This window comes from Canis aureus, chromosome X (genome assembly GCF_053574225.1).
Source record: "Canis aureus isolate CA01 chromosome X, VMU_Caureus_v.1.0, whole genome shotgun sequence".
In the NCBI taxonomy this organism is placed as follows: domain Eukaryota; kingdom Metazoa; phylum Chordata; class Mammalia; order Carnivora; family Canidae; genus Canis; species Canis aureus.
Genome location: NC_135649.1, coordinates 45,341,984 through 45,367,490, shown reverse-complemented (window position 1 = coordinate 45,367,490; position 25,507 = coordinate 45,341,984). Strand labels below are relative to the sequence as shown.

Sequence of the window (25,507 nt, the reverse complement as noted above, 5' to 3'; positions counted from 1 at the left end):
TCCTCAATACATTTTCTGCTCCTTTTTCTCTCTTCTTCTGGTACTCTTATGACACGAATGTTACTGTGTTTGATGGAGTCACTGAGTTGCCTAAGTCTATTCTCATGTTCCATAATTCTTTCTCTCTTTTGTTTGACTTTCTTATTTTCCATTATTTTATCTTCTATATCACTGGTTTGTCCCTCTGCTTCTTCCATTCTACTGTTCATCGAGGCAAGCCTATTTCCAATCTCAGCTATTATATATTTCATCTCTAATAAGTCAATCGGAGAAAGACAACCATCATATGGTTTTACTCTTATATGGAATATAAGAGATATAAGAAAGGGACTATAAGGGAAAGGAGGGAAACTGAGTGGGGAAAAATTAGAGAGGAAGACAAACCAAAAAAGACTCCTAACTCTGGGAAACAAACAAAAGGTTGCAGAAGGGGAGGGGCTGGGGGAATAGGGTGAATGGGTGATGGGCATTAAGGAGGGCACTTGAAGGGATGAGCACTGGGTGTTACACGATATGTTGGCAAATTGAATTTAAATAAAAAAATAAATTCACCTCTGATTTTTGTTAACTCTTTTATCTCTGTGGTAATGGTCTCCCTGATGTCTTCCACTCTTTTCTCAAGTCCAGCAAGTATCCTTATAATTGTTGCTTTAAATTCTCCACCAGGCATGATACTTATAGCTGTTTTACTTAGATCTCTGTCTGTGGCTTTATCTTCTTGTTTCATTTGGGATGAATTTCTCTGTCATGGCATTTTGTCTAAGACTCTGTCTTCTCTGTGTTAGAAAAGCCAGTTATGTTTCCTGCATCTGAGAGTAATGGCTTTATGAAGAAGAGCTCATGTAATGCCCAGGGCCTGGCTCATCAGGGTGTGTTTCCCAATGTATACTGCCTGTGCTCTGCTATTGTATTCTGGCTGCTTTCCTTAAGACAAGAAATATACAGAGGCTCTTCTTGCCTGTACTTGGCAGTGTTTGGTCCTTGGCCAGAATATGGTGACTTTTAACTAGATGTGCTCTGGTTTGCTTGTTAAATGAGGCCTGACACTACTTACACTAGAACTGAAGCCCTGCAGAACTCTCTGGGAAGGAGGTGTGGTGTGAGCTTGAGTTTCTGCTGGTCTTCTGGGGAAGGAGCCTGCTGCACCAGGACTGAGGCAAGCTTGACTGAGGAGAGCAGTTCCCTTGAGTGTAAGGCGGTGGGGTTGCTGTAAGCAAGTTAGATAGTTGGTGTTGGTGCTGTGCTGCTTTCTGCAGGTGGCTCTGTGTTTATGCTGAGAGGCTGGGGAGGGAAATGGCACCAGCCAGCTCCTTTGTCCCTAAAGAGGCATCTCCATGCACCCTGCCTCTCAGAGCTGTGCTCCAAAAAGAGCAAATATCTCCTTCACTGTGTCTCAGGCAATTTTCAGAGTATTGTTTCCACGCTGCCCACCCCCAGGTTATTATCCTGCCTTCTCTCCAGGAGCTAAGCAGTGTCCTCTCAGATCTATCCTAGCCAAGCCCACTGACCTTTAAAACTACAGGCTTTAAGCCTTGCTGGTTGCAAGAACTCACAAAAATCAGCACCTCTTGTTTTTTCCAGCCAGTGGTTTTAGGGAAATGTTCTTGTGAGTTTCCCTGTGTGATCTACCTTCACCCTTTTCTGTGACCACAGCTCCCTCCTCTCTACAGCTGCTGCAATCTATTTCTCCCCTAAACCATGTATCTGCATTTTCTATCTTCTTCACTGTGGCTTCTTCTCTCTTTTTAGTTGTGGAGTTTGTCTTATAAATATTCCAGTTAATTTCTGGAGTATTCAAAATGATTTGATAGTTATCTAGTTGTGTTCATGGGGCAAGACATGAACACAACTAGGGGTCCTTCTACTCTGTCATCATCTCTTCTCCTGCTAGTAAGTCATTTCTTTTGGACAAATGATTGGAGAAGGGATAAAATGAAGACAGAGAAACCTGTTAGGATGCTAATTTGATCTTGCATGCAAAACAGGGTAACAGTCCTGTGGCAGGATTTAGGATAGATAGCAAATAAAGAAAGAATTTTGAAGCAGAATTAGCACAACTTCTTAACCAATTGTATATAGGGAAATAAGTATGAGGAAGTGGGGTGGAAGATGATTTTGAGGCATCTGACTTGAGAAACTAGATGGTGTGGTTAGTGATGCCTCTAATCTTAATAGATATTATATGAGGAAGAATAGATTGTAGGGAAGAGATAATAACCTCAGTTTGGGACTGACAAGTGCCTTCATGACAATTGTATGGATATACTTGGCTAGATCTTAGGAGAGAGGACAGAACTGGAAAAATATTATAGACTTGGATGCCTTCAGCACTTAGTTTGTGGTTGAAATTTAGTGCTAGAACACAGTGCTGGAGATGAATGTTGAAGGGAGAAGAGAACACAAACAAAACAGAGTAAGGAATCATGAGGCCTGGGGGAAGATGGGAAACATTTTTGGAAATAGGGTGAAGAAGAAAAGACAGTAATATAGTAATAAGGAATGATCAGAGAAGTAGGCAATCATAAGAGAGGAATCTTAGTAGTAAGAAGAGATCAAGAAAGTTGAAGGAAAGTTTCAAGTTTAAAATAATGCACAGAGGTCAGATAGGACGAGGGTGAACAAGAGGTCATTGGATTTGTCTAATAAGATATCCTTAATGAGATTAGTGATAGAAATTCAATAGAATGATGGAGCAGAAGCCAAAGGATAGTGGGCCATAGAGTGATGTTAGAGCAGCATGCAGATATTTTGAATGTTGAAATGTCTTTCAAGATCTTTGACAGTGACAGGTATAGTGAGTAGGCAGGAATCAAAAAGCAAATCTTGGAGTCATAGGGTATGACAGCTTATTTGCTAAGACAGATAACATATAATTCCAACACAAAGACAAGGAGAATACTTTGGCATCTACTGTATGGGGAGGAAGATAACCATATATAAAGAAAACTGCTTTTGTAGAGTTTGAAATGTAACTCATGCAATAAAGCAAAACCTTTGTAAATACTAAAAGAATAATTACAAAACAACATATTGCCCAATATAAAAACATCAGTGTGATCTAAATAAGAAGCAGTGAAGAAGTAAGAAAAAGGTATTAGTGAAATTGGTTGAGGAAGACTTTCTGGAGGAGGGTTTTTTGTTTTTAACAGAAACAACAGGGTTCTCTGTAGATTTCTGAAGAGCATTTTGGCTATGATATGATGTGAAGCAGATTGACTCTCTTTTTAAAAAGATTTTATTTATTTATTTACTTATTTATTTGAGAGAGAGAGAGAGAGAGAGAGAGAGAGAGCACAAGCAGGGGGAGTGGTAGAGGGAGAGGGAGAAGCAGACTCCCCACCAAGCAGGGAGCCTGATGCAGGGCTTGATCCCAGGACCCTGGGATCATGACCAGAGCTGAAGGCAGGTACTTAACCAACAGAACCACCCAGGCACCTCACAGATTCACTCTCTTAAAATTGTCTTCAACCAAACAATAAAGCAGGGGTCACTCATACCATGGTGAGGATGATGGTCATGGCAGGGAATGTTTTGAATTTATCTTGATTATTCCCTTACCTTTACCACATCTCAGTCATTGGCAGACAGAGTTTTAACTAGCTATTTGTACCCATAGGTGGCAGATTGCAATTACTTTCTTTAAGAATGGTTACTTGAACTTGCTGCTGGAAAGATCCATAATTCTCCATTATCTATGAGGGGATTATCATATATATACAATTTTTTCTTGAGTAGGTTTCTGACTTAAATGCTCAACCCCAAATAAATTATGCTTTGTTTTGAATTCAGGATGCGTGATATTTTGATGATAAAATTATGTCTTAAGCAAGTCAATTTTAGAATATATATAATTTCTATTGTAATTTGGTTCATTGGCTGCTTTCTTTTTATTTTTTTTTGTTTTTTTTTTTTGCTTTCTTTATAAATAACAACAAAACCCAAAATATATTCATTTAAATTACAGTTTGGTTTGGGAGTCAGTAGATAGTGTATTAATAATGGTGATGATGTTAAAAATGGTTGATTTTTATTAATCACTTACCATGAGCCAGGTACTGTGCTAAATGTTTTAAATGAACTACCTCATTGTTGGAAGACAGTTCTCTGTTAGTCTCTTGGAGTTCTGCATGTTTTATGAGCAGAGGCACTCACTATCCCTTTTCCCAGATTACTTTTTCAGGCATATGTATATAGAGAGAACAATCACAAAAGCTGGAAAATAGTGTCTTTCACCAGAGCAAAGGGCAGCTTTGCTTACAGCCTTGGAAAATATAGATAGTGGCTCCCTTTGGAGCAAAGGGCAGACATGCTTATGACCCATTATAAAAGATTTGTGTTTTTTAAACTTGGGATTCTTCTCCTTTAATGCAACCCACTGCTTGTGCAGGTGTAATCTGGCCCTCTTTGTGTTGTCCTATAGGAATTGTTAGGGAAGTATCACAGATGCTGATACTTTGGCTGCTTTCATTGCTGTGAATAATTAACTGTCTACTGTTTCCAACCCAGTAGTCTCTTGTCTTCTACCAATACCCGTGAAAATGGTAGCCCAATTTATTAGCTTGCAAGTATGGAAAAATCACAGATCCTCAGCTCTTACAATTCTTAACACTTGTGTAATATAATAACAGTATAGATAACCCTTCTTTAATTTCATTTTACATATGGAAAAATGAAGCTCAGTGACCTGTCCAGAGATCCATAGTTAGGATATAAGAGAGCTGGGATTTGAACCCAAAATTCTTTTTCTTCAGAGGCCATATTCTCAAGCAGTGAGCTACTCAGGTCCAGTTCAGTTCAAGTCTGTGAGTTAACCTTTTCTCTGAATGCATCATGAACCATAAAGAGATTATTTTTGAATAATCCTGGGTTGGAGATAATCAGTGCCATGCCAAAGGCTGCATGTTCATGTCAGCAGGAGAGAACAGTATTATCTGTTTATACCTTCAATAAATCCTTGTTTGTTTATTAATCAAGTTTCTGCCTAATGGAAAAAAAATGTACATAAACTCCAACCTATTATAGTGACATTCTTATAGACTAGAGATATCATCTATGAATGATGACAATTTTTGTTAAAATAATAAAAAAGTAAAAAAAAACCCTAAACTATTTACAACTCTAGATAAGATTATTATTTTCTTGTAGACCAAAAAGGGCAAAAGTAAGATTTTTAAAAAGATCCTGTGTTTCCCCAACTGACCATAGCACAGATATTTTTGTTGTTGTTTTTTTTTTTTTTTGAGGTCTCCCCCATGGAGCAAGTCCCTTTTTTAAAAATTTGAATTCGAAGATCATTAACATCCAGTGTTATATTACTTCCAAGTGTACAATATGGTGATTCAATAATTCTATATATTACTCAGTGCTCATCAATATAAGTATACTCTTAATTTCCTTCACCAATTTCATCCATCCTCCCACCCAACTTCCCAATTTCATCCATCCTCCCACCCAATTTCTTTCACCAATTTCATCCATTCTCCCACCCAACTTCATCCATCCTCCCACCCAACTTCCCTCCAACCCACCCAAACTTCCCATTTGTTCTCTATAGTTAAGAGTATGTTTTTTGGTTTGTCTCTTTTTTCCCCTTTTGTTCATTTGTTTTATTTTTATTTTTATTGCAGCATTATTTACATGGCACAGATATTTTTTATGATTGTATTAAGTTTATATCTGCTTTACCATATATATCAGCATGGCACATAGCAGATGTTCAATAAATGTCATTTGAATGTATCTAAAAGGCTGTAGCTCTTCATAAAATGATAATATTAAGAAACTGATCAGGGCTTTGGGCCTCCTGCTCTTTTATTAAGGCTTTTATTTTTTAGAGATGTTTGATTCACAGCAAAATTTGAGAGGAAGGTACAGAAGTTCCCCATATACCTCCTGCCCCCACACATGCATAGCCCATTATCAGCATCCACTGCCAGAATGAACATTTGCTATAATTGATTAACCAACATTGACATATCATTTTCACCTAAAGTCCATAGATTTCTTTTTTTTTAAAGTCCATAGATTTCATTGTGGTTTATTCCTGCTGTACATTCTATAGATTTGGACAAATGTATAATGGCACATATCCATCATTAGAGTATCATACAGAGTATTTTCACTGCCTTTAAAATCCTCTATGTTTCACCTATTACTCCTTCCTCCCAACCCTTGGCAACTACTGATATTTTTAGTGTCTCCATAATTTTGCCTTTTCAAAATATTATATAGTTGGATCCTACAGTATGTGGCTTTTTCAGTTGGCTTCCTTTACTTAGTAATATGCATTTAAGTTTCCTCCATATCTTTTCATGGCTTGGAAGCTTATTTATTTTTAGCATTTAATAATATTCCATTGTGTGGATATACCATAATTTATTTACATATTCATCTACTAAGGGATATCATGGTTGCTTCCAAATTTTGGCAATTATGAACAAAACTTCTATAAACATCTGTGTGTAGGCTTTTGTGTGGACATAATTTTTCCCCTCTTTTGGGTAGATACCAAAGAACACAAATGCTAGATTGTACGGTAAGGGTATATTTGGTTTTGTTAAAAAACTGCCAAACCATCTTCCAAGTGGCTGTACGATTTTGCATTCCCATTAGCAATGAATGAGAGTTCCTGTTTCACTACATCCTCACTAGCATTTGGTATTCTCAGTGTTCCGAATTTTGGCCATTCTTTTTTTTTTTTTTTTTTAAGATTTTTTTAAAAATTTACTTATGAAAGACACAGAGAGAGAGAGAGAGAGAGAGAGGCAGGGACACAGGCAGAGGGAGAAACATGCAGGGAGAGACACATACAGGGAGCCTGACGTGGGACTCAATCCCAGGACCCCAGGATCAGGCCCTGGGCTGAAAGCAGGACTAAACTGCTAAGCCACCTGGGCTGCCCTGGATTTTGGCCATTCTAATAGGTGTGCAGTTTGTTTTCATTTGCTCATGTTTGTTTTCATTTGCATTTCCCTGGTAACATATGATATACATCTTTTCCAATGTCTATTTGCCATTTGCATGTCTTATCTTCTTTGATGAAATTTCTGTTAAGGTCTTTGACCTATTTTAATTTTTTTTTCATTTTCTTATTGTTGAATTTTAAGAATTCTTTATATATTTTGGGTAATAGTCCTTTATTAGATGTGTCATCTATTAATATTTTCTCTGTCTGTGTCTTGTTTTCTAATTCTCCTGACATTGACTTTTGTAGAGCAGAAGTTTTTAATTTTATTAACTTTAAGTTATTTTTTTTCATAGATCATGTCCATGATGTTTTAATTAAAAAGTCATTGCCATATCCAGGGTCATCTAGGTTTTCTCCTGTGTTATTTTCTAAAATTTTTATGGTTTTGCATTTTACATTTAGTTCTGTGATCCAATTTGAAATTAATTTTCATAATAGGTGTAAAGATCTGTGTCTAGATTAATTTTTTTTTGTTTGGATGCCCAGTTGTTCCAGTACCATTTGCCTATTTTTACTTTTTATTATTTTATTTTATTTTATTTTTAGAAGATTTATTTATTTATATGATAGGAGAGAGAGGGTAGAGGGAGAGTGAGAAGATAATCTCAAGTAGATTCCCTATTGAGTACAGAGCCCAACATGGGACTCTTTCTCAGGACTCTGAGATCATGACCTAAGTTGAAACCAAGAGGCAGATGCTTAACCAGTAAGCCATCCAGGCATCCCAGTACCATCCATTGAAAAGACATTCTTTGTTCCATTGTGTTGCTTTTGCTTCTTTGTCAAATATAAGTTGACTATATCTATGTAGGGCAGAAATAACCATAGCTCTAATTACAGAATTTCTCATAAGTTTTCACTATCAAATCTTTAATGTGGCAATATTTACCACTGGGAAAGAAGTTTGAAGTGTCTTATAGTTTAGAAGATGAGTACAGCTGTTCTATGTAGCTATGTAGCTACCTTATGGTCAGAGATGATCTCATTAGCATTTTGTTTTCTATCTTCCTGTCTGTTGAAATGGAAAACTGTTCTGTGTTGTTTTGATGTTGTTTCTTATTTCTAGGCAAGGTCCAAATGGAAAGGTAAACATTATTGAAATATAGAGAGCACAAATAAAGTTTTAAACACCCAGTAAAGCCATTTTGCTATTTCTCTGTTCCTACAGAAACTCGACATATTGCATGAAGGTGTCAATGTCCTTGACTGTTGCAGAGAATGAATCAGGCCTGTGCTACAATAGTAGGATACGCTATTTAGAAAAATCCGAAGTCACTAAAAGAAAGGAGATCTCCTGTCCAGACATGGATGACTTTAAAAAGTCCGATCAGGAGCCTGATGTTGTGTGGTACAAGGTAACTCAGCATGGTGTCAATTACTTTTCTTTTTTTCTTAATCTTAAGTCAATAGCTGGCTTGGGGATAGAAAAAGGGAGAAATTTTATTTCTAGTTTTTGGTATTAAATATTTCATTGAGAAAAATGAACAGATACACATTTAAATAATTCAGAGCCATGATTTCTGTATATTACTGTTTTTTATTTTTTAAAGGTTTTTTAATTTATTTATTCATGAGACACACACACACAGAGAAAGGGAGAGAGAGAGAGAGGCAGAGACACAGGCAGAGGGAGAAGCAGGCTCCATGCAGGGAGCCCGATGTGGTACTTGATCCCAGGACTCCAGGATCACACCCTGGGCCAAAGGCAGGATCTAAACTGCTGAGCCACCCAGGCATCCCATATTACTGGTTTTAATGGACTTCCATCAGCAGATGTCACAATCAATCCCATATTATCCAACTACAAAAATAATTAAAAACTCCCCCTCTCAAACTTACGAGAGCAAGTGGGAAGAAGAGTAAAGATTTCAGTAACACATGAAAGAAAGTATTCAAGGGACATAGAAAAATTATTTACTGTTAGGAGCAAAGGCCCATTATTACAAGTACTACTTCCCAACAAAAGAGGAAGCTATAAATTACTACTCCTGGGCCTACAGTGGCAATGAGAAAGAGCAGTGTCACTGGAACCTGGCAGTAATGAAATGGGCCTGACAAAAGCTGTGGCCTTAAAAGAACATATGAACTGTGACAGATAAAGAAGGATTGAGTGGGAAAAATACCCTAACCCTTCTTAACTCCTGCCTTCTGGTTTCCTGCTAGCACCCATTAAAAACTTAAGCAGAAGTCAGAGGGCAAATCCAGGAGATAGAATCAGAAGTCTTCAGGTTCCCTGGGAATAGATTAGGTCAGACAGGGCAGAGATTAGATCTAGAAAAAGCAGAGAAGTAACCACACAACGTTCTAGCTGTGACATTCCCCCTGCTAGCCTGGGGCCCCATGGTTCTATAAGATAACTAACTGTACCCTCTGCCAACTCTAAGCGATGGTAGTTGACACATGCCTCCAGTCTCCGGGAGTCACTAATGGAGGAAGTGCCCCCGGGGGAGAGCACCACACATGGCGGGCTGAGCACGGTAAAGGGCTGGAGCACCCATCCATTGGGGCCTCGGGAGAAGTCGATTGGTTGGAGGGCGGCTCTGGACAGAGGGGGCTGTGCCCTACTGCCTTCAGGAGCCGAGACCCCCGGAGCACCATTCAAGCAGCACAGGCCCTGGATCCCAGGGTGCCAGCAGACACAGCCCAGGATTCTCCCCGCCCCCACCCCGGGACAGGCAGAGGTGGGGAGGGCCCAGGACAGTGAGGACTTCCCTGCTTCCAGGTGCCCCCGAGCTGTACAGATCAGCACCCCCCTCCCCCCTCCCCCTCCCCGGAGCATCCAGGCCAGTGTGGACTGGGAGACTGCAGGAGTTACTGCAGGGAGCTGACTCCAGAGCTGCAAATCTGGATGCCACCATTGTTGTTTTTCCTCCTTGTTTCACCCTATGCCTGGGAGAGGTGGGGCCACCAGGGAACAGGGGCCTCACAGGATAAACAGCTCCTAAGGAGCTTGGCACCTGGCAGGGGGTGGGGCAGCTACCCCAGGTGCACACACCTAGGAATCAGCACAGCAAGCCCTTCCCCCAGAAGACCAGTTGGAAGAACCAGGGAAGAGCAAGCTCTTGAACAAGCAGCACTGGAAAGCTCCAGGGGAAGTCGAGGGATTTACAGTATATTGAACTAGAGGGTACCCCTCCTTTTTTTTCTTCCTTGTTCCAGTACAACTCGCTTTTGTATCAGAAGGTAAATTTCCAATTTTTTCCTCTTTTCCCACCTTAACTACAATAATTCACCACCTCTTCATTTTTAAGATTCTTCCTTTTTGACTTTGATATTTCTACAGCTACAGGTCCTAGATATACTTTCCACTTCTAGATTCCATTCATCATACTCAACTTAATTGAGGGAGATATACAGATATTTCTGTTTTGTTTTGTGTTTTTTTGTTTTCTCGGCCTCATTTTGTTCTACAATGGTGGAAGTTAATACGTTCTGAAACATGGCCAGTATGCACCCAGAACCAAGTGGTATACTGTGCTAGTTCATTCTGTGAGATTCCTCAGTCCCATTCTGCCCCCCTCTTTTATCTCATTTATGTTTTGGTGTTCAATGTTTGGGCCCTCTACAAGTACTTCTGGTTTATATAAATTGGGGACTGAGCATCTTCTAATATACAGAACTTAATATACTAAGAAACAAGAGGATCACCCTCTAGAACCCCTCGGGTAGACTACATTCTCCCTCTACTACAACTTCTTCACCACCACCATTTCCCAATAATCCCTTTTTTTCCCTCTCCGTTTTTTTCTTTTTTCTTTTCTTTTCTTTTTTCTTTTCTTCTTCTTTGGGATTCCTGGCCTTTTATTTTTTACTACTTTGTTTTAAAATTTGTTTTTCACTTTAGTGGTCCTTTTGTTTATTTCGTTCTCATCTTGGTTTTAAATTTCTGGTCTCTGACCTCGGCAGAATCATCTACATGAAATATACTTAGGTTGTGGTTGATATTCTTGACGCAGCCCGCTCATATAGCCACTCTGCACTGAGCAAAAACACTAGAAAGAAGAACTTGCCACAAAAGAAACAATCAGAAACAGTACTCTCTGCCACAGAGTTACAGAATTTGGATTACAATGCGATGGAAAAGAGCCAATTCAGAAGCACAATTATAAAGCTAATGGTGACTCTGGAAAAAAAGCATAAAGGATTCAAGAGACTTGATGACTGCAGAATTTAGATCTAATCAGGCCAAAATTAAAAATCAATTAAATGAGTTGCAATCCAAACTGGAGGTCCTAACGACGAGGGTTAATGAGGTAGAAGAACAAAGTGAATGACTTAAAAGACAAGTTGATGACAAGGAAGGAAGCTGAGGAAAAAAGATAAAAACAAAAGAAAATGAGGAAAGGTTGAGGGAAATAAATGACAGCCTCAGAAAGAAAAATCTACGTATAATTGAGGTTCCAGAGGGTGCCGAGAGTGCCAGAGAGCCAGAAAGCATATTTGAACAAATCATAGCTGAGAATTTCCCTAATTTGGGGAGGGAAACAGGCATTCAGATCCAGGAGATGGTCCCACCTAAAATCAATAAAAACCGTTCAACAGCTCAACATTTAATAGTGAAACTTGCAGATTCCAAAGATAAAGTGAAAATCCTTAAAGGAGCAAGAGATAAGAGATCCCTAGCTTATATGGGGAGAAATATTAGATTAACAGCAGACCTCTCCACAGAGACCTGGCAGGCCAGAAGGGCTGGCAGTATATATTCAAGGTCCTAAATGAGAAGAACACGCAGCCAAGAATACTTTATCCGGCGAGGCTCTCACTCAGAATAGAAGGAGAGATAAAGAGCTTCAAGATAGGCAGAAACTGAAAGAATATGTGACCACACAGCAGGCTCTACAAGAAATACTAAGGGGGACTCTGTAAAAGAAAGAGACATCCAAGGAAATAATCCACAAAAACAGAGACTGAATAGATATTATGATGACACTAAATTCTTATCTTTCAAGAGTAACTCTGAACGTGAATGGGCTAAAAGATCTGATCAAAAGACGCAGGGTTTCAGACTAGATAAACAAGCAAAACCATATACTTGCTGTCTACAAGAGACTCATTTCATTTATTTATTTATTTATTTATTTATCTATCAATTTATTTATTATTTTTATTTATTTATTCATGAGAGACACAGACACACACACACACACACACACACACACAGAGGCAGAGACACAGGCAGAGGGAGAAGCAGGCTCCATGCAGGGAGCCTGACGTGGGACTCGATCACCGGTATCCAGGATCACACCCAGGGATGAAGGCCACACTAAATCACTGAGCCACCAGGGCTGCCTAAGAAACTCATTTTAGACCTAAGGACACCTACCACCTGAAAATCAAAGGGTGAAGAACCATTTACCATTCAAATGGTCCTCAAAAGAAAGCAGGGGTAGCCATCCTTATATCAGATAAATTAAAGTTTATCCCTAAGACTGTAATAAGAGATGAAGAGGGACACTATGTCATACTGAAAGGATATATCCAACAAGAGGACCTAACAATCATGAATATTTATGCTCCTAATGTGGGAGTTGCCAAGTATATAAATCAATTAATAACCAAAGTAAAGGCATACTTAGATAACATACTGATACTGGGAGACTTCAACATGGCACTTTCTGCAAATGACAGATATTCTAGGCACAACATCTCCAAAGAAACAAGAGCTTTATTTTTTTGTTTTGTTTTTTTTATAATAAATTTATTTTTTATTGGTGTTCAATTTACCAACATACAGAATAACACCCAGGGCTCATCCCGTCAAGTGCACCCCTCAGTGCCCATCACCCATTAATCCCCACCCCCGCCCTCCTCCCCTTCTACCACCCCTAGTTCGTTTCCCAGAGTAAGGAGTCTTTATGTTCTGTCTCCCTTTCTGATATTTCCCACACATTTCTTCTCCCTTCCCTTATATTCCCTTTCACTATTATTTATATTCCCCAAATGAATGAGAACATACAATGTTTGTCCTTCTCCGATTGACTTACTTCACTCAGCATAATACCCTCCAGTTCCATCCACGTTGAAGCAAATGGTGGGTATTTGTCGTTTCTAATGGCTGAGTAATATTCCATTGTATACATAAACCACATCTTCTTTATCCATTCATCTTTCGATGGACACCGAAGCTCTTTCCACAGTTTGGCTATTGTGGACATTGCTGCTATAAACATCAGGGTGCAGGTGTCCTGGCGTTTCATTACATCTGTATCTTTGGGGTAAATCCCCAACAGTGCAATTGCTGGGTCATAGGGCAGGTCTATTTTTAACTCTTTGAGGATCCTCCACACAGTTTTCCAGAGTGGCTGCACCAGTTCACATTCCCACCAACAGTGCAAGAGGGTTCCCTTTTCTCCGCATCCTCTCCAACATTTGTGGTTTCCTGCCTTGTTAATTTTCCCCATTCTCACTGGTGTGAGGTGGGATCTCATTGTGGTTTTGATTTGTATTTCCCTGATGGCAAGTGATGCAGAACATTTTCTCATGTGCATGTTGGCCATGTCGATGTCTTCCTCTGTGAGATTTCTCTTCATGTCTTTTGCGCATTTCATGATTGGATTGTTTGTTTCTTTGGTGTTGAGTTTAAGAAGTTCTTTATAGATCTTGGAAACTAGCCCTTTATTTGATACGTCATTTGCACATATCTTCTCCCATTCTGTAGGTTGTCTTTTAGGTTTGTTGACTGTATCCTTTGCTGTGCAAAAGCCTCTTATCTTGATGAAGTCCCAAAGTTCATTTTTGCTTTTGTTTCTTTTGCCTTCGTGGATGTATCTTGCAAGAAGTTACTGTGGCCGAGTTCAAAAAGGGTGTTGCCTGTGTTCTCCTCTAGGATTTTGATGGAATCTTGTCTCACATTTAGATCTTTTATCCATTTTGAGTTTCTCTTTGTGTATGGTGAAAGAGAGTGGTCTAGTTTCATTCTTCTGCATGTGGATGTCCAATTTTCCCAGCATCATTTATTGAAGAGACTGTCTTTCTTCCAATGGATAGTCTTTCCTCCTTTATCGAATATTAGTTGACCATAAAGCTCAGGGTCCACTTCTGAGAAAGAAGGAAAGAAAAGAGAAAAAGAAAAAAAGAAAAAAAAGAGAAGAAAAAGAGAAAGAAAAAGAAAGAAAGGGAAAAAAGGGTGGAGGAAGCAAACAGATATCAAAAAGCAAAAAAAGAAAAAAAAACACGGGGGAGTATCTTCTGTTTCTGTATACTTTAAGTCCCTTGACTCCCCCCTGGAACTTGTCCGTCTAGCTGGTCTTCTGGGGGAGGGGCCTGTTGTGCTGATTTTCAGGTGTTAGCGCTTAGGGGAGCTGCTCTGCCCCCTGCCTGGTGCAGGGCTCAGTTGGGGTGGTTTACCCTGTGAGGCCCCAGGAGCAACAACCGCAGTGGCGGGCCGGCTCTGGAGCCCTGGATTCAGCTCCCACAGTAACTATGGAGTTCTCAGCCTGCAGGGCCTGGAGGCTCCGGGGCGGGGCCCCTGATCTGCTCAGCTTGGGGCAGGAGCGTCCTTGCTGTCCTGGGCCCTCCTGGCCTCTGCCTGTCCCGGGGGGAGGCCAGACCCTGGGCTGTGTCCCCGCGCCCAGTGCTCCCGGGCCTGCGCTGTTGGATTTGTGCTCCTAGCTGCACAGCCGCCTCTCCGCGGAGCCGCCGCCTGAGCCTCACGAGCTGCTCCCTGAGCCATGCAGCCCCCTCCGCACGGAGCCTCTTCCTCTGACGGAGCCGCCTCTGCGCTGCTCCCTGGCCACACAGCCCCTCTGCGGAGCCGCCGCCCGAGCCCCTCCTAGCAGCTCCCGGGTCAATGCGTGCGCGCTGCATCCCTTTAGGGAGCTCGGCGCACTCTCCCCGTGGCGCAGCTGCTCTGTTAGTGTCCCAGGGAGCCTGAGGGCATCCCCGCCCTCCTGGGGTCTGCTCTAACTCCCTGCAAGCGCCTTTCCACCCGTGAAGATTGGTGAAGCTCCTGCTTCTCTGGGACGGGGCTCTCCTGTCCTGGGGACACTCGCCCCGGCCTCAGCCCGGCTCCTCGCTGGGCCCCACCCCCTTGGATGCCTTTTGTTTCTTTATTTCTTTTTTCCCAGTCTTCCTACCTTGATAGAAGTGCGAACTCTTCTCACTGTAGCATTCCAGCTGTTCTCTCTTTAAATCTCAGGCCAAATTCGTAGATTTTCAGGATGATTTGAAGGTTATCTAGGTAATTTGGTGGGTACAGGTGATTTGGGGACCCTACTCTTCTGCCATCTTTCGCCTCTCCGAAACAAGAACTTTAAATGATAACACTGGACCAGATGGATTTCGCAGATATTCACAGAACTTTACATCTAAACACAACTGAATACACATTCTTCTCACATGCGCATGGAACCTTTTCCAGAATAGACCACATACTGGGTCAAAAATCAGGTCCTAACCGATACCAAAAGATTGGGATTGTCATATTTTCAGACCATAATGCTTTGAAACTTGAACTCAATCTCAAGAAGAAATTTTTTAAAAACTCAAGCACGTGGAGTTTAAAGGATATCCTGCTAAAAGATGAAAGGGTCGACCAGGAAATTAGAGAAGAATTAAAAAAATTCATGGAAACTAATGAGAATGAAGATACAATCGTTCAAAATCTTTGGGATACAGCAAAAGCAGTCCTGAGAGGGAAATACATCAAATTACAAGCATCCCTCAGAAAATTGGAAAAAACTCAAATACACAAGGTAACTTTGCACCTAAAGGAACTGGAGAAAGAACAGCAAATAAAACCTACACCAAGCAGAAGAAGAGAGTTAATAAAGATTCGAGCAAAACTCAATGAAATAGAGACCAGAATAACTGTGGAACAGATCAACAAAACCAGGAGTTTGTTCTTTGAAATAATTAATAACACAGATAAACCATTAGCCAGCCTTATTAAAAACAAAATAGAAAAGACTGCAATTAATAAAATTATGAACCATAAAAGGAGAGATCACAATGAATACCAAGGAAATACAAACAATTTTAAAAACATTATGAGCAGCTATACATCAATAAATTAGGCAATCTAGAAGAAATGTACACACTTCTGGAAAACCACAAACTATCAAAACTGGAACAGGAAGAAATGAAAACCTGAGCAGGCCAATAAACATGGAGGAACTTGAAGCCATCATTAAATACCTCCCAAGACACAAAGGTGCAGGGCCAGATGGCTTCCCAGGGGAAATTCTATCAAATGTTTAAAAAAGAAACAATACCTATTCTACTAAAGCTGTTCCAAAAGTTAGAAAGGCATGGAATATTTCCACACTCATTTTATGAGGCCAGAATCACCTTAATTCCAAAAGCAGACAAAGACCCCACCAAAAAGGAGAATTTAGACCAATATCCCTGATGAACACTGATGAAAAAATTCTCAAAAAGATACTAGCCAATAGGATCCAACAGTACATTAAGAAGATTATTCACCATGAACAAGTGGGATTTGTCTCCCTCTTTGCAGATGACTTGATACTGTACATAGAAAATCCAAAAGACTCTATCCCAAGATGGCTAGAACACATACAGCAATTCGGCAGTGTGGAAGGATACAAAATCAATGTCCTGAAATCACTGGCATTTCTATACATTAACAACAAAACTGAAGAAAGTGAAATTAAGGAGTCAATCCCATTTACAATTGCACCCCAAAGCATAAGATACCTAGGAATAAACCTTACCAAAGAGGTAAGGGTCTATACCTTAAAAACTACAGAACCCTTCTGACAGAAAATGAGGAAGACAAAAGAGATGGAAAAATATTCCATTCTTATGTATTGGAAGAATTAATATTGTGAAAATGTCAATGCTACCCATGGCACTTTACACATTCTGTGCAATACCTATCAAAATATCATGGACTTTCTTCAGAGAGTTGGAACAAATAATCTTAAGATTTGTGTGGAATCAGAAAAGACCCCGAATAGCCAGGGGGATATTGAAAAAGAAAACCAGAGGCCGGAGCATCACAATGCTGTATTTCAAGTTGTACTACAGACTGTGATCATTACTGCAGTATGATATGGCACAAAAACAGACACATAGATCATTGGAACAGAATAGAGAACCCAGAAATTGGCCCTGAACTCTAATGGTCAACTAATATTCAACAAAGCAGGAATGACTATCCACTGGAAGAAGACAGTTTCTTCAATAAATGGTGCTGGGAAAATTGGACATCCATATGCAGAATGAAACTAGACCATTCTGTTACACTATACACAAAGATAATTTCAAAGTGGATGAAAGATCTAAATGTGAGACAAGATTCCATCAAAATCCTAGAGGAGAACCCTGGCAACACCCTTTTGGAACTTGGCCATAGCAACTTCTTGCAAGGTACATATATAAAGGCAAGGGAAAGAAGAGTAAAAATGAACTATTGGGACTTAAGATAAAAAGCTTCTGCACAGCAAAAGAAACAGTCAACAAAACTCAAAGACAACTTACAGAATGGGAGAAGATATTTGCAAATATATAACAGTTAAAGGGCTAGCATCCAAGATCTATAAAGAACTTATTAACTACAACAGCAAAGAAACAAACAATCCAATCATGAAATGGGAAAAAGACATGAACAGAAATTTTACCGAAGAAGACAGACATGGGCAACAAAGATGAGAAAATGCTCCACATCACTTGCAATCAGGAAAGTACAAATCAAAACCTCAATGAGATACCACCTCACACCAGTGAGAATGGTGAACATTAACAAGACAGGAAACAATGAATTTTGGACAGGATGTGGAGAATGGGAACCCTCTGGCACTGTTGGTGGGAGTGTGAACTGGTACAGTCACTCTGGAATACTGTGTGGAGGTTCCTCAAAGAGCTCAAAATAGAACTGCTCTATGACCCAGCAATTGCACTGCTGGGGATTTACCCCAGAGATACAAATGCAGTGAAACTGCAGGACTCCTGCACCCCAAAGTTTAGCAGCAATGTCCACAGTAGCCAAACTATTTGCTGATCTATTTGCTGCTTTTTCTCCAGCTCCTTTAGGTGCAAGGTTAGCTTTTGTATTTGAGTTCTTTCCAGTTTTTGGTGGATGCTTGTATTGCGATGTATTTCCCCCTCAGGACTGCTTTTGCTGTATCCCAAAGATTTTGAATGGTTGTATCTTCATTCTCATTAGTTTCCATGAATCTTTTTAATTGTTCTCTAATTTTCTGGTTGACCCTTTTATCTTTTAGCAGGATGGTCTTTAACCTCCACGTGTTTGAAATCCTTCCAAACTTCTTGTGATTTAGTTCTAATTTCAAAGCATTATGGTCTGAAAATATGCAGGGGACGATCCCAATCTTTTGGTATTGGTTAAGACCTGATTTGTGACCCAGTATGTGGTCTATTCTGGAAAAAGTTCCATGTTCACTTGAGAAGAATGTGTATTCATTTGCGTTGGGATGTAAAGTTCTGTAAATATCTGTGAAATCCATCTGGTCCAGTGTGTCTTTTAAAGCTCTTGTTTCTCTGAGATGTTGTGCTTAGAAGATCTGTCGATTGTAGAAAGTGCTACATTCAAGTCACCAAGTATAAATGTATTACTATCTAAGTATGTCTTAACTTTGGTTATTAATTGATTGATATACTTGGCAGCTCCCACATTAGGGGCATATATATTGATGATTGTTAGGTCCTCTTATTGGATAGATCCTTTAAGTATAATATAGTGTCCTTCTTCATCTCTTACTACAGTCCTTGGGATAAACTTTAATTCATCTGATATAAGGATGGCTACCCTGCTTTCTTTTGAGGACAATTTGAATGGTCAATGGTTCTCCACCCTTTCATTTTCAGGCTGTAGGTGTCCTTATATCTAAAATGAGTCTCTTGTAGACATCAAATAGATGGGTCTTGCTTTTTTATCCAGTCTGAAACCCTGCACCTTTTTTTCAGGTCATTAAGCACATTCACATTCAGAGTTATTGAAAGATATGAATTTAGTGTCATCATGATACCTATTCAGTCCCTGTTTTTATCGATTGTTCCCTTGGACATTCTCTTTCTTTTACAGAGTCCCCCTTAGTATATCTTGCAGAACCGGCTGGGTGGTCACATATTCTTTCAGTTTCTGCCTATCTTGGAAGCTCTTTATCTCTCCTTCTAGTCTGAATGAGAGCCTTGCTGGATAAAGTATTCTTGGCTGCATGTTCTTCTCATTTAGGACACTGAATATATTCTGCCAGCCCTTTCTGGCCTGCCAGGTCTCTGTGGAAAGGTCTGCTGTTATTCTAATATTTCTCCCCATAAAAGTTAGAGATTTCTTGTCTCTTGCTGCTTTAAGGATCTTCTCTTTATCTTTGGAATTTGCAAGTTTCACTATTAAATGTCAGGTTTTCAGCGGTTTTTATTGATTTTAGGGGGTATCTCTCTATTTCCTGTATCTAAATGCCTGTTTCTTTTCCCAGGTTAGGAAAGTTTTCAGCTATGATTTGTTTAAATACATATTCTGGACCTCTGTCCCTTTCGGCACCCTTTGGAACTCCAGTTAAACAGATTTTTCCTTCTTAGGCTGTCATTTATTTCCCTTAGCCTTTACTCATGGTCTTTTAATTGTTTTTATCTTTTTTCCTCAGCTTCTTTCCTTGCCATCAACTTTTCTTCTATGTCACTCTTTCATCTTCCTCATTAACCTTCATTGTTAGGACCTCTAGTTTGGATTGCATTTCATTTAATTGATTTTTAATTTCTGCCTGATTAGATCTAAATTCTGCAGTCATGAAGTCTATTGAATCCTTTATGCTTTTTTTAGACCCACCAGTGGCTTTATAATTGTGCTTCTGAATTGGCTTTCTGACATCAAATTGTAAGCCAAATTTTGCAACTCTGTGGGAGAGAGGACTGTTTCTGATTCTTTTGCGGTGAGTTTTTCTTTCTAGTCATTTTGCTCAGTGCAGAGTGGTCAAAAACAAGTTATACTAGAAAAAGGAGAAAAAGAGAGAAGAGAAAAAATAAAAAAGAAGTGAAAAAAGAAAGAAAAAAAGGGGGTTGGGAAGCAAACAGAAAACAAAAAATAAGGGGGAGTATCCTCTGATTCTATATACTGTAAATCCCTCGACTTCCCTTGGAACTTTCCAGTGCTGCTTGGTGAATAACTTGCTTTTCCCCTGTCCTTGTAACTGGTCTTCTGGGGGAGGGGCCTGCTGTCCTGATTCTCAAGTGTGTGTACCTGGGGGAGCTGCTCAACCCCCTGCCTGGTGGAAGGCTCAGTGAGAGTTGTTTATCCTGTGAGGCCCCAGGAGGAATAACAACAGTGGCGGTGGCCAGCTCTCCAGCCCTGGGTCAGCTCCACAGTAACTACCATAGCTCCCAGTCCACAGGGGCCTGGATGCTCTGGGGGTGGGGGCCGCCGATCTGCACAGCTCGGGGCCGCTCAGTGGCAGGATCATCCTTGCTTTCCTGTGTCCTCCCGTCCTCTGCCTGTCCGGGGAGGAGCACCAGATCTTGGGCTGTGTCGCCCAGCACCCTGGGCTCTGGGGCCTGTGCCACTGCAATCACGCTCCCGGGCCACAGAGCCCCCTCTGCCCCAGCCGCCTCCGAGCTCCTCCCGGGCCCAGCCAGGCACGCACTGCAGCCCTTTAGGGAGCTTGGCCGCGGGGTATGGCACGCTCTCTCAGGGGCGCAGTTCCTCTGTTAGTGCCCCTGGGAGCCTGAGGGCGTCCCCGCCCCTCCTGGGGTCCTGCTCCAACTCCCTGCGAGCACCTTTCCGTCTGGGAAGATTGGTGAAGCTCCGTTTCTCCGGGACGGGGCTTTCCTGTCCTGGGGGTTTCTGCCCCGCGGCCTTAGCCTGGGTCCTCGTGGGGGCCCCTCCCCCTTGGATGCTTTTTTATTTGTTTATTATTATTTTTTCCGTCTTCCTACCTTGATAGAAGTTCAAAATCTTCTCACTATAGGCTTCCAGCTGTTCTATCTTTAAATCTCAGGCCAAATTCGTAGGTTTTCAGGATGATTTGAAAGTTATCTTGGTAATTTGGTGGGGACAGATGACTTGGGGACCCTACTCTTCCGCCATCTTGCCCCTCCTCCCCTGAGCCTAGTTTTAAACAGTATATAAAAGTTAGGCAGGTAAGACATGTAGGACAGAGAGATCAACATGTGAAGCACTCAGCTGTGTAATCACATGGAGTAAGCAAAAAAATTCTGAATAGTTGTATCATTGACAGTGGCAGTAAGTAGGCAGAGACCAGATGCTAAAGAGCCTACATATGGGCAGGGTTCAAATCCCAGGTCTGCAACTGTATAATCTAACTCACTCTATTACCTGTAATTCTGTTCTATGAATTAAATTAGGTAATAAATGAATATGCTTGAAACAGTGTCAGGCTCTGTAAACACTCAAAGGAGCTACTGACCAAATGGTTTCATGGAATCAATGGATTGCTTTAAATAGTGGCATCCTACAATCAGATGTGCATTTCTCAAAGATCATTTGAGTGGATATGAAAAAGATACTCAGCCTGTAGAAAGAGACGTTGCTTAAGAGGCTTTAATTTGTCTTGATATGTTTTTAATCCCTTGAATATTACTAAGGATATACAGGAAACCCCTCCTAAGCCTGGATTCTTATAAAAATTTAGTAAAGATCAACAGCAAACTCCTGTTAAGTTTGAGAAAAGCATACATCAAAATAAGATTATAAAAATTGACAAAATGGATTATTTTGATAAATCAAGAAATTGTATAGTCAAAACTCAACTTATAAGACCTTTATTCCTAATTGCCAAAAACTAGAAGCATCCCAAATGCTCTTCAATAATAAATGGCTAAGGATGCCTGGGTGGCTCAGTTGATTAAACATCTGCCTTTGGCTCAGGTCACAATCCTGGGGTCCTGGGATTGAGCCCCATGTCAGGCTCTCTGCTCAGTGGGGAGTCTGCTTCTGCCTCTACCCTGCTCGTGTTCTCTCTCTCTCCCTCTCTCTCTCTCTGTCTCATAAATAAATAAAATTTTTAAAAACAGTGAATGGCATGGCTAAACAGTGATATATTTCTACAGTAGAATACTGGACTACTACTTACTAGTGAAAGAAATGAACTATTGATATATACCACAACATAGACAAATCTCAAATGAATTATACTTAGTGAAAGGAGACAGGAACAGAAAGCTACATATCATACTATTCCATTTATATAACATTCCACAAAATAATAAGAACAGAAAACATGAGTTTTTACCAAGGACTAGGGCTAAGAAGAGGGAATTGATTACAAAGTGACATGGAGGAACTTGGGAATGATAGAAACATTCTATAATCTCAATTTTGTTGCATACATTTGCCAAAACACACCAAATTATACTGGTAAAAAGGATAAATTTTATGTTTGTACATTATACAAAATAATATGACTTTTTAAAAAAATCTTAAATTCCCAACTAGAGTCTTAGATAAGTATTTTTTAAGCTTCTTTTGTAACATTTTCCTTTTTATAGTAGCAGAAAATATCAAGTAAGGACTTAGTCATTAAATTTTTATAAGATGTATGGGATATATGGCAGACATTATTACATCTATTTTATATGTGAGGAAACAGAGGTCCAGTGACATACAATTACTTATCCACATTAGTGGGGGAATGGTAACCAGAATCCACATCCCTTGATCAAAGACAGGTGCTTATATATTTCAAATCACCATTCCTCTCACATTAACCCATCATCTTTGTAATTTACCAATAGTAAAGAACCCCTCTTTGACTTCTAATACCATATCTAGGAATAAAAACAAGGATAAATGGGACTTAAATCTTGTGTAACTCACCAGTTTTAAGCCACACTAAACTGAAGCCTTCATGGGTTTCACAGCCCATCCCTTCTGTATAAAAACATCTTTGAAAATTCTAGTTAACAGATTAAAAGTTTAAGGATGAAATGCAATTTTATGGTTACAAAAGAAGGTACACAGTAATATCATTACCAAAGGGATTCAAAATCTCTAAGAATTTTGCCAAACTACTTTTTAGCAAAAAAGTGTTGGTCATTTGGGCTGTGGTAGTATAAAATCTCCAGTGACTTTCTTCTCCCATTATGAAAACTGTCGAATGTATAGCAAGATAAATCAATATAAAGCTCTTAACTTCGGAAGCTTAAATCATTGTTATGAGTGACGGGATTTAAAAATGGTCTTTCCTAAAATATTATTTTAGTAGATGAAATTACCTCCTTATAATTCATCTGGAACTTTTATTAAACATGGTATGACTCAGAGATCTAATTATTTTTCCAATTACTTTTGGAAAAAAATTTTTTGTATATTTTTTTCTTTGAGTTTGATTTGCCAACATATAGCATAACACCCAGTGCTCATCCCATCAAGTCCCCCCTCAGTGCCTGTCACCCAGTCACCCCATCCCCCCACCCACCTCCCTTTCCACTACCCCTTGTTTATTTCCCAGAGTTAGGAGTCTCTCATTTTCTGTACCCTCACTGATACTTTCACTCATTTTGTCTCCTTTCTCCTTTATTCCCTTTCACTATTTTTTATATTCCCCAAATGAATGAGACCATATAATGTTTGTCCTTCTCTGACTGACTTACTTCACTCAGCATAATACCCTCCAGTTCCATCCACGTTGGAGCAAATGGTGGGTATTTGTAATTTCTAATGGCTGAGTAATATTGCATTGTATACATAGACCACATCTTCTTTATCCATTCATCTTTCGATGGACACTGAGGTTCCTTCCACAGTTTGGCTACTGTGGACATTGCTGCTATAAACGTTGGGGTACAGGTGTCCTGCAGTTTCATTGCATCTGTATCTTTGGGGTAAATCCCCAGCAGTGCAATTGCTGGGTCATAGGGTAGCTCTATTTTTAACTCTTTGAGGCACCTCCACACAGTTTTCCAGAGTGGCTGTCCCAGTTCACATTCCCACCAACAGTGCAAGAGAGATCCCCTTTCTCCACATCCTCTCCAACATTTGTTGTTTCCTGTCTTTCAACAGATCTTTCTATTGAACATCCTGGGCTCCCAACCTAGTAAATACTGGCAAGGGACACGTGCCACTCAAGAAAGCTGGCAGGGAGGGAAGGAAGCTGGACTTTAAGGATTGACATTATTTTGACTGAACAAGGATGTCCTACAACAAACTGCTCTGAGGGCTCAGCCAGCCCATGAACTGGAGCTGTTTGTTGAACTTAGGTACCTCCAGCAAGGCTGGCCCTCAGCAAAACCGTCAAGTTGATCAAGTTTATGTTAATGATCTTAGAGAACCAATATTAGGGGCCTGCTCATATTTGAGGCTTTGATGGTTTTTCCTTGTCTCAGATAAACAACCATTTTGAGACGTGATTTACATGTCTCAAATTTCTTTGCCTAACAGGCTGTCAAAATTAAATGGGTGTGGAGCAATGTGATATGGCTTGCTCAGAAGAAAAGAGGTCATAGGAAGATTGAGGACAGGAGAGAAACAATGACTGTAGTAAGCCTGGAAGCTGTAGTTTAAGGGAGAGATGCTGCAAATAGTGGAGTAAAAAACCTGGTAGACTTCTGAGGTTTGATATAGGTATTCAGATATGTGAAGGCTAGCCAGTGAGATAATTATGTAGAGGATGGTTTGGTGGGGGCAGGATGGTTGTCTATAAGCCTCTTCTGAACAAAGTATAGTTCCTCTACCCACCTGCTAGGATTAGTGTTGGAGTGGCCTCGTAAGAGCTATACATTTTCAGTGGGTTAAAGTATTATGTTCCTGGGCATGGTTAACCAATTAGTTGAGATTGGTTTTCACCTGATTAGTCCATTAGCACCAGTTTTCACCAAAGTGAGTTGGAGGTTTGAGGAGACATAATCCAAGAATGTGAAAGTTTTGGAATGGAAAGTATTCACTGTGCTGGATGACCACCATATATAGTGCTGCTCAATCAGAGTGTAATGAATAAACTCTGCAAGCCTCTGGGCTCTGGCTGCTTACATGGTAGTATATGTTATCCTCATATGCAGAGTAAAAATCTGATACCTAAAGAACTTAAACAAATTTGCCCAAGATCACAGAACTTGGGTGAACCCCAGATTTTGACCTTGAGCTGTCTTGCTCTGACAACAGTTTGCCTTTTCATCTATACTACATTGTCTCTCCAGAAGGGTGGAGATAGCCTGACAATAACATTTTACTATGCCACAGTTTTTTATAAAATCCACAAAATCCTATTGGGTACGGGACACCTGGGTGACTCAGCGGTTGAGTGTCTCTGCCTTTGGCGCAGGATGTGATCCCAAGGTCCAGGATCGAGTCCTGCATTGTTCTCCTTGTGGGGAGCCTGCTTCTCCCTCTGCCTATGTCTCTGCTTCTCTCTGTGTGTCTCACATGAATAAATAAATAAAATCTTTAAAAAACCCTATTGGGTACAAATAATTTTTTATAAGGCTACATGGCAACTTGGAAAGCAGTTGATCTAGCCCAAAGAATGTGTTAAGATTACAGGCTGTTCTTCATCAGAAGTTATTTTCTAACTCCTATTTAGATTTTACTTCCCAGGGAAAAAAGAAATCAAAGCAGTGTGCAGGGAAAATGAAAAAGGTTAGAGCTAATTGCATATGGACTCGCCC

General features: G+C 40.2%; 1 protein-coding gene across 1 annotated transcript in view; it reads left to right on the top strand.

Annotated features, from left to right (window-relative positions):
- IL1RAPL2 (interleukin 1 receptor accessory protein like 2) overlaps positions 1-25,507 on the top strand; it is a 1,262,761-nt gene that overhangs the window by 669,411 nt on the left and 567,843 nt on the right. The window contains exon 4 of the mRNA XM_077887847.1: positions 8,136-8,322. Coding sequence (XP_077743973.1) covers positions 8,136-8,322 — 187 coding nt within the window. The remainder of the gene's footprint in view (positions 1-8,135; positions 8,323-25,507) is intronic.